Source organism: Physeter macrocephalus, chromosome 16, assembly GCF_002837175.3.
Source record: "Physeter macrocephalus isolate SW-GA chromosome 16, ASM283717v5, whole genome shotgun sequence".
Lineage (NCBI taxonomy): Eukaryota > Metazoa > Chordata > Mammalia > Artiodactyla > Physeteridae > Physeter > Physeter macrocephalus.
In genome coordinates, this window is record NC_041229.1 from 60,596,253 (window position 1) to 60,606,701 (window position 10,449).

At 39.6% G+C, this 10,449-nt stretch overlaps 1 protein-coding gene across 8 annotated transcripts in view; it reads left to right on the forward strand.

Annotated features, from left to right (window-relative positions):
- The window catches only part of LOC102992241 (nuclear pore complex protein Nup98-Nup96), a 75,290-nt gene that overhangs the window by 33,132 nt on the left and 31,709 nt on the right, over window positions 1-10,449 (forward strand). For all 8 annotated transcript variants that reach the window (XM_028501006.2, XM_028501007.2, XM_028501005.2 and 5 more), the window contains 2 exons: window positions 5,448-5,581; window positions 8,353-8,540. In XM_028501006.2, the coding sequence (XP_028356807.1) occupies window positions 5,448-5,581; window positions 8,353-8,540 (322 nt within the window). The remainder of the gene's footprint in view (window positions 1-5,447; window positions 5,582-8,352; window positions 8,541-10,449) is intronic.

Below are 10,449 nucleotides of genomic sequence, written 5' to 3' on the forward strand. Positions count from 1 at the left end.
TGGAGCTGGGAGGTCTCTTGTGGACCAGTGTCCTGAAGTTGGTTCTCCCACCTCAGAGGCACAGCCCTGATGCCTGGCTGGAGCACCAAGAGCCTTTAATCCACACGGCTCAGAATAAAAGGGAGGAAAAATAGAAAGAAAGAAGGGAAGGAAGGGTGAAAGAAGATAAAATAAAGTAGGATAAAATAAAATAAAGTTATTAAAAGAAAAAATAATTATTAAGAAAAATTTTAAAAAGTAAAAAAAAAAAAAAAAACGGGATGGTCGGAACCCTAGGACAATGGTGAAAGCAAAGCTATACAGACAAAATCTCACACAGAAGCACACACATACACACTCACAAAAAGAGAAAAAGGGGAAAAAAATAATATATCTTGCTCCCAAAGTCCACCTCCTCAACTTGGGATGATTCGCTGTCTGTTCGGGTATTCCACAGATGCAGGGTACTTCAAGTTGATTGTGGAGCTTTAATCCGCTGCTTCTGAGGCTGCTGGGAGAGACCTCCCCCTCTCCTCTTTGTTTGCACAGCTCCTGGGGTTCAGCTTTGGACTTGGCCCTGCCTCTGAGCGTAGGGGCGTCTGCTCTTTACTCAGACAGGATGGGGTTAAAGGAGCAGCTGATTCGGGGGCTGTGGCTCACTCAGGCCGGGGGGAAGGAGGGGTACGGATGCGGGGCGAGCCTGTGGCGGCAGAGGCCGGCGTGATGTTGTAGCAGCCTGAGGCGCGCTGTGCGCTCTCCCGGGGAAGCCGTCCCTTGATCCCGGGACCCCTGCAGCGGCGGGCTGGCTGCACAGGCTCCCGGGAGGGGAGGTGTGGAAAGTGACCTGTGCTCGCCCACAGGCGTTTTGGTGGCGGCAGCAGCAGCCTTAGCGTCTCATGCCCGTCTCTGGTGTCCGCGCTCATAGCCGCGGCTCGCGCCCGTTCCTTTAAGCGTCGCGCTTAATCCCCTCTCCTCGTGCTCCAGGAAGCAGAGAGGGAAGAAAAGGTCTCTTGCCTCTTCGGCAGCTCCAGACTTTTCTCGGACTCCCTCCCGGCTAATCGTGGCGCACTAACCCCTTCAGGCTGTGTTCACGCAGCCAACCCCTGTCCTCTGCCCGGCTTGCGACCGAAGACCGAGCCTCAGCTCCCAGCCCCCGCCCATCCCGCCGGGTGAGCAGACAAGCCTCTCGGGCTGGTGAGTGCCGGTCGGCACCGACCCTCTGCGGGAATCTCTCCGCTTTGCCCTCCGCACCCTGTTGCTGCGCTCTCCTCCGTGGCTCCGAAGCTTCCCCCCTCCGCCACCCACAGTCTCCGCCCGCGAAGGGGCTTCTAGTGTGTGGAAACCTTTCCTCCTTCACAGCTCCCTCCCACTGGTGCAGGTCCCTTCCCTATTCTTTTTTTCTCTGTTTATTCTTTTTTCTTTTGCCCTTCCCAGGTACGTGGGGGAGTTTCTTGCCTTTTGGAGGGTCTTAGGTCTTCTTCCAGCGTTCAGTGGGTGTTCTGTAGGAGCAGTTCCACGTGTAGATGTATTTCTGATGTATCTGTGGGGAGGAAGGTGATCTCCGTGTCTTACTCTTCCAGCATCATCTCTCTCCTTTGGAAGTTCCTTTTTTTAAGTATCCAGTTCTTAGATGCAGTTTTTTCTTGAAACTCAGAATTTAATTGGCATTAAATATTTTTTTTAGAATTCTTCTGTTCCTTAAATTTTCAGGATTATTTTTGTTTTGATCCTATTCTTTAATACTCAGTGATGCTTTCCAGTCATATTTAAGAATAAAATAATAAAAGTATCACTGGCAACTTGTGTATCTGCGTAGAGCTTTTTCAGCAGTAGATTTCATTTGGTAAGTAGCCCAAGAACCAGCTATTAGCTAAGCGTCCTCTAAATGTTAGAAGATCACATTCTTAGCTCTGGGATGATACAAGCTCCCCTTGTTGCCCTTGTTAACTTGATTTCATCAGAGGAACTCTCTCTGATATTTTGACTTATCTGTTGAGCATCAGGGATTAGGAGGATGACAGGGTATAGTAGTTTTGTATATATGCTTTGCATTGGTTCTTCTCTCCTTCCACAGTCTCAGTTCATCAAACTTAGTCTTCTTGAATCTCTCAGCTTTCTGTGCTTCAGGCAGATGGTCCCCCCTTTTGGCTGTAATCCCCTTTGAGTGTACTCCAAGGTATGGTTTACTCTCTCCTGCTTGTCCACTTCTTTCTTCTAGGCATTTGTTATATTTTCTCATCTGTTCATTTACTACCTTCCTATTCTTTGTCATTGTGGGCTGTGTAGATATTTTAATTTGTTTTATCCATAGATTTTAATTAGGTCTTTGGAGCTAGCAGAGGTGAATTAGAACTCTAATTTCTCTGTGAAAATTAGAATCAGTTTTATCATAAAATTATATTCAAATTTTATTTGTTTTCCTTAGTTTTGATTTTAGTAGGAGGTAGCATAAATACCATAACCTTCTATTTACATAGATAGCTTTTGAATGGTTTTTAATAATCTATCTTTTCCCAAAGCCAATTAAAAGTTCCTGACATGAATTTGATATTACAGTTATATGCAGTAGTGTTTCTGCTCATTTAAGTGTAGTTGTATTGATTTAGAATGTACATCTTTGCATCACAGGGTCTTAGTTATAAGGTGCTTTAGAGCTTGTGGGAGTCCGTTACTTAAAAGCCTCAGCTATGGTGCCTTCCGTACAGGTTAGTCCAGTCCATTGTTTTGTTCAGGTTGTTTAGAAACCAAAACCTGCCTTTATAGAATTTCCACCCGGTGGTTCTACTTCTACCTCCTAAAGCCAAGCAAAATCAGTCTCCTACAATTTCTTTGTGGTAACCTATTGCCTTTCTTTCAGATAAAGTATCAGTTTCTTCTGGTCTCAGAAGACTTGATTTTTATACCTTTTTTCTATCTCTTTAATCTTTTGGTCATGATACGGTTTTTCAGTATGTTTTCAAATGATTATGACCAGAACTGAATATAACACCAGCAAATGATAGCTTAACTAGCACTTATGCTTGCTTATTCTCTTATTTTTGCTAACTTATCAGCTCTCTTTTCTGTATTTTATTTGAAATAATTCAGTTAACAGAGAAGATTTCATATTTAAACATACAGAAATAAAGACATCCTCACACACTTTCCTAATTATGTATGTTTGAATTTGTTGAGGAAGTTTTTATTTGAGCATACCCAGGAGGGGTGACCTATACTTGTTAAATGGTGGGATCAGCTAGTGCTGGTCAGTGTTTTTTTTTTTTTTAATTAATTTATTTATTTTTAAATATTTATTTATTTGGCTGTGTTGGGTCTTAGTTGCAGCACACGGGATCTTTCGTTGCTGCGCGTGGGCTTCTCTCTAGTTGTGGCGTGTGGGTTTTTCTCTCGTGTGTGGGCTCCAGGGTGCGTGGGCCCTGTGGTTTGCGGCACACAGGCTGTCTCGTTGAGGCACGCGAGCTCAGTAGTTGTGGCACGCAGACTTAGTTGCCCTGCGGCATGTGGGATCTTGGTTCCCTGACCAGGGAGCGAACCTGCGTCCCCTGCATTAGAAGGTGGATTCTTTACCACTGGACCACCAGGGAAGTCCCTGATCAGTGTTTTTTTTAATGTATAATTGGCTGTCAGGTCACAAACTGACTAGTGAATATTAGAGTTCATTAAAAATATCCAGAGTTTTTTTAGTCGTATTGAATAGTCCACAGAACAACATTATGTTATTGGGTGGCTACTTTTCTGTATTTTTTTCTCACCAGTAGTCTTAAATTGGATTTAGGAACTTTCTGAATACAGATGCTTTACTATATGATCATTAAATTGACATCTCCTCTGGGTTTCACAATCCTCAGCAAATTTGTACCCTTTCCTAAAATATCAACATACAGTGTTTTAGTATTTAGTGAATACATCCAGTTTTAAGAATGCTTAGTTTGACTACAGTGGATCTGCCCCTTTTCATTAATTTTATTTTAACTATTTTGGGTTTGTTGTTGATGCTGCTATTGTCTCTCCATTCCCCCACCCCCCACTCTGTTCCATTGTATTAAATTTTTCAAAATTTTTTGTTTGTGGCACTTCTTTTCTGTGGATTATCTTATTATATTTTGGCTTTAGCCTTATTTTAAATGTTTATAAAGGAAAAAGTATTTTTATTTCTAAAGTAACTTGTGTGATTTCATTTTTTTATCAGTATTTTTTTTTGAAATATTTATCTTGCGAAGAGGTTTCTTCATCAGTCAGGGTACAGTGCAGATTTTTTTGTTGCTGTTTTCTTTTTACCGTGTACAATTGTAGATCATTGTTCCTGTCTGATGACGTTTGTTCTTACACTTTTTTTTTTCTATTTCTTTATTTATTTTTTTGGCTGTGTTGGGTCTTCGTTGCTGTGCCCAGGCTTTCTCTGGTTGCAGCGAGCAGGGGCTACTCTTCGTTGCTGTGCACGGGCTTCTCATTGCGGTGGCTTCTCTTGTTGCGGAGCATGGGCTCTAGAGCGCAGGCTCAGTAGTTTTGGCTCATGGGCTTAGTTGCTCCGCGGCATGTGGGATCTTCCCGGACCAGGGCTCAAACCCGTGTCCCTTGCATTGGCAGGCGGATTCTTAACCACTGCACCACCAGGGAAGCCCTGTTCTTACACTTTGAAAGAAAACGGGGTGATCTTTTTTTCCTTTCAGTTTTTACTTAAATGTAATATGAATATCAAATGCAAATAGTAAGTATAAGGATGACTTAACAGCCATTTTCATTTTCATTTGCTACCCTCTTCCTCTATATTCTCAGTATACTTAATATTTTTTATTCTGGAATTTTTTCCTTGTTAAATTAAATCAAAGATACTTTGTTATTTCCACATTGTCATTTTTAACAACTACTTAATCCACCATGTTGATGAATCACGATTTTTACAACTGTTAATGTTGGACATAGGTTGTTTCCAAGTCTTGACCATTACAGATAACGTTCAGTGAACACTTACAAATATGTCTTTATTTTCTTTCTAGTTTAATTAAGTCCTTGGGTTAGATTTTCATGATTAAAATTATTAGGTTAAATATATAAAAACATTACTTGCTCTGTATACTGTCATATTGTTTCTTTTAGACATATTAAACCAATTTGCAGTGTTTCTAGGAGTCAGACTGATCCCTTTTTATATAGCTATGCCATTGATAGATAATGAGGTAGATATAAAATTTCTTCAAGGTTGTTTAGGTTTACATTTCTTTGATTATTGGCAATAATGAACACCTAAGTAAGATTTTATGTGTGTTGTCTCTTATGAAATGCTCCACATATCTTTGACCTTTTAGATTATTTGATTGTTGATTTTCTTCACAGTTTGCTCCTTTGCTCTCAACCAGTAATGCCACTGAGTGAGTCTGAACATTTTGAAGAGAATCTCAAGTTCTCTTGATTTAAGGCACTGGGTCTTTGGACTGATATCTTGCTTTTTCTTTTCTTTTTTTAAAAAGCTTTGACAGATCCAAATGCTTCTGCTGCCCAGCAGGCTGTTCTCCAACAGCACATCAATAGTCTGACATACTCACCTTTTGGAGACTCTCCTCTCTTCCGGAATCCCATGTCAGACCCTAAGAAGAAAGAAGAGGTAAGTTTAAAGATGTTTCTATAAAATCTGTTCTCAGAGTAGGAGAAACTTAGGTGTAATTAAGCTTTTAAGACACATTATTTATGCTTTTCACTAGGCCAGGGGATAAATTATTTTTGTATCTGGAAGGCAGCATGACAGTGAAATAAGTGTTGAACTGGAAGTAAAGGCTGAGACTTTTCAACAGCCCTGATATGAGGCAGATATTATACTCATTTTATAGTTGAGCAAATTAAGGCTCACAGAGGCTGATTTCTCTAACATCATAATGTCTTAAGTGGCAAATCAAAAATTTTTTTCTCCTGATTTCTACATAGCTTTGTCTTAATCTCTTAGGCTCTAGAAATGATCTTCTGCTCACTGTGTTGTGGCATTAAAAGTAGTCTTTGGTCGATTTAATCCTTTTTTACCACTTACGGTCTGTGAGATATTGGGCATCTCCTTTTGCCTCTCTGAATGTGTTTCATCTGTAAAATGGGAATAGCAATTCTGTTCATTGTTGAGAATTAGAGTAAGTTGCTCAGTATACAGAAATTATTATTTAGCCATTTATGTCTGACTAGTTACTGTGTTCAGCACTGAGGATACCTAATAAAAGTAAACAAGAATTTATTCTCTCAGAGCTTGCTATCTAGTGAGGAAGGTCAGACCTGTACATGCTTAAATTTACTCAGCTTTAGTATAGTATGTGCAGTAATAGAGAGATGAACCCATCAACTGATGAATGGATAAACACAATGTTGTATGTCTATATAATGGGATATCATTCAGCCATAAAAAGGAATGAAGTGATGATACATGCTACAACGTGGATGAATCTTGAAAACATGCTAAGTCAAAGAAGCCAAATGCAAAGGCCACATGATTCTATTTATATAAAATGTGTAGAATAGGCAAATCCATAGAGACAGAAAGTACATGCTTGCCAAGAGATAGAGGGGACTTCCCTGGTGGTCCAGTGGCTAAGACTCTGCACTCCCAATGCTGGGGGCCCGGGTTTGATCCCTGGTCAGGGAACTAGATCCCACATGCCGCAACTGAAGATTCCACATGCTGCAACTAAAAAGGTCCCACATGCCACAACTAGGGTCTGACACAGCCAAATAAATAAATAATAAAGTAAATGAATGTTAAAAAAAAAAAGAGAGAGAGAGATAAAGAGAGGAATTGGGAGGCACGGGATTTCTTTTTGGAATGAGGGAAATGTTCTGGAATTTAGTGGTTGGTGGTTGTACAGCCTTGTAAATATACTAAAACTCAACTGAATTATATACATTAAAATGGTGAACTTTATGTTAGTGAATTTTATCTTAATAAAAATTTAAAAATATCACAGAGAGAAGAGCATAGATTCTTGGGTGAGTTTGATAAAGGTTTTCAGAAGAGGTAAGGTTTAACTTTTTTTGAGAACATATGTAGAAGTTGGTAGATCTAGGTCAAGACATTCCAAGCAAAGGCACAGAATTGTGAAAGATCACAAAAGAGATTTGGGAAGGTTTGTTGTTACTGAAGTGTAAACAGTCTGTATTGTGAAGAGAAGAATAAACTGTGATGGGTTTTATATTTTAGATATTGTTGTTTCAAGTGGTTATATAATCCCATGTATACTGTTTAGGAAAACAAATGTATAACATCCTGAAGATGCTATGGAGACATAGTAAAGGTGCCATCAAAACCAACCTGAAGACTAATTAATTTAGTTGTATGTCTCCTCCACTAACTTGTAATACCCTCAAAAATCAGGGAGAGTAATTGTATTATTATTATTATTTTAAATTTATCTATCTATCTATTTATTTATTTTTGGCTGCATTGGTCTTCGTTGCTGCGCGCGGGCTTTCTCTAGTTGTGGCGAGTGGGGGCTACTCTTCATTGTGGTGTGCGGTCTTCTCATTGTGGTGGCTTCTCTTGTTGTGGAGCATGGGCTCTAGGCACGTGGGCTTCAGTAGTTGTGGCATGTGGACTCAGTAGTTTTGGCTCGCGGGCTCTAGAGTGCAAGCTCAGTAGTTGTGGCGCACGGGCTTAGTTGCTCCGCAGCACGTGGGATCTTCCTGGGCCAGGGCTCAAATCCGTGTCCCCTGCATTGGCAGGCGGATTCTTAACCATTACGCCACCAGGGAAGTCCCAATTGTATTATTTTCATTCTTAGTGTTTGACTCATGGTAATTATCGGCGTTTATTAAATGGTGGATAAATGCAAGCTAATATCTATCCATTTTTTCAGTGATATAGATTGCATAAAAGTTGAATATTTATGGCTGTGTCTCAGTTTTTCTTGAAGGATAAGATGTTTGGTTTAATTGAAAAATAATTAGGCTTAGAATTATTTTGGTATTATATTTTCTTAAAATTGAATGTAAATATTGTCGTCTTTGTTTTAGAAAGCAAAACAACTGCAGGCTATTCTCTTTTGTAAGATGAAGAGAAATGCACAAGGTATATTAATATGTTCTGTTAGTACATTTCGATTTACAAAGCACTTCAGATGCAGTATCTCAATTACATTTTGAAACAAGTCAGACAAACCCATTGAAATGGGGGCTGGGGAGATGAATGAAAATCAGTTATAGAGAAATAAAGACAGTTACATTAGCATTCACACTTAGTACAAAGTTGGGTGGGAAATCCTTGTGTTCTGGGAGCCAAGACTCCAAGAGGGATCTAGCAGGTGAATGGCAGAGATGAGGTGTGAACTCTGGTCTTCTGATTTTTAAGGCCAGTATCATATTTGAGTTAAACTAGAACTTTCCTTGATTTTTTTTGTTTTTCAGAGATTGAAACCAACAAATCCAGCAGCCCAGAAGGCTCTCACAACACCTACACATTATAAACTGACACCCCGCCCTGCCACCAGAGTCCGACCGAAGGCTTTACAAACAACAGGCACAGCCAAGTCACATCTCTTTGATGGGCTAGATGACGATGAACCATCCTTAGCCAATGGAGCATTCATGCCCAAGTGAGTTTCTGTTAAATTAGATGTAAAATATTAATATAAACTAAGTATAAAACTGTTTACTTAAATGTGCTACAAATGTTATATATACATTTTTGTCTTAATGTGATAAATATAGAATATCATGAAGAAGCATAAAAATAACTCGATCACTCCCAGGGATAATCATAGTTAACATAACATGTTTTGGTTAACATGCTTCAAGTTTTGCATAAATCATGTTATTTGGTTTTGTTTTTGATAAGCTAGTGCTAGTGCTTACATTATTTTAAGCAGAAGACACTGTTTTCTTACTACTCAAATTGGCCAAACTAGTTAAGAAAAAATACATATACGTATACACACATTTGTTTTAATTCCTACACATATAGATATTAAATAATAAAATAATAAGTAATTACATTGAAAATCAGTTCAGGAAGGTATGTAGAAGAGTTGTTGGTAAACATTGAAAATTATACTTAAAGTATGCAAACATGCCTTATTAGAGTGTTAATATATATACATGGGAGAAAAAAACTGAAGAAAAATACATACCAAAGTGTCAACAGTAGTTAACTTCTGGAGATATAATTTCAGGGCATTTCATTTCTAAGTGGTTTATTTTTCTAGATACATTGCTAAACACACACAGAGGCTTTTTTAAAATACCGAATACTTTTCTAATTAGAAAGGAAAGCTTTTTTTTGTTTTTTTAAAGCTTTGGGGGGAAAAGTAGGAATTCATCTCTTATAGTTCTTAGTCTATGAATGTTATAAAGTGTAAAAAATTATCACTCCTTTTTTTCTCTTAAAAGTATGGTGGGCAGCTGCTTCAGAAAAGATGGAAAGTCCGATTTTATGCATTTCTTTAGAACATCATTGGATTATTTTGAAGGCAGGGACTGTGTATCATTCATGTTTATGTCCCCAGCATTTAGCAAGTTGTTCAGCACAGAGTAAATAAAAAGGGCTTAGAGTCACCCTTTTTAGTCCAGTCATCAGATCAACAACTTTCAGGGCAATTTCACCAGGTCTTAGGATCTACAAATATGATATACAAATAAAGAGGATTGGAGTGGGAAAGCACACGTTTTGCTGTTAATATGGTATCCCCTTCCTGGCTTCTACTTTTGTGGTGTTCCTCTGAACAGTCTTTACTTGATGTATCAGCAGTACATGGTTTACCTGTCACTTTTCCTTGTTTTACTTTCCTGGAAATGTGGCTTCCAGGAACCCCGCACTTTTCTAGTTTTGTTCCTACCTTACGGTTGCTCCTTCTGTCTCCCTTGCTGGTTCCTCTTCTTCCTGGCCTCTTAAAATTGGAGTGCCCCTAGGCTCAGTTCTTGATCACATTATCTTTACTCACTCCCAAAGTGATTTAATTTAATTCAAGACTTTTTGATCATCTGTAGTCTAATTCTCAAACTTTTATCTCCAGCCTGGACCTCTCTCGCAAACTCCATACTCTTATATCCAATATCCAGCCCTACTCAACATCTCCACTTGCATGACATTTATTTCAAAATTAACATGTCCAGAACTGAACTGAACTGAACTGAACTGATCTTCCACCTTAAAGCTGTTCCACCCAAAGCCTTTCCTGTTGCAGATAATGCGTTTCTATCACTCTATTTGCTCAGGCCAAAAATTTTGGAATCATCATTGACTTTTTTCATACATGCCATATCTAAGCCATCAGCAAATCTTTGTTCTGCCTTTAAAAATTATCCAGAATCTGGGCTTCCCTGGTGGCGCAGTGGTTGAGCGTCCGCCTGCCGATGCAGGGGACACGGGTTCATGCCCCGGTCCGGGAAGATCCCACATGCCGCGGAGCGGCTAGGCCCATGAGCCATGGCCGCTGAGCCTGCGCGTCCGGAGACTGTGCTCCGCAACAGAAGAGGCCACAACAGTGAGAGGCCCGCGTACTGAAG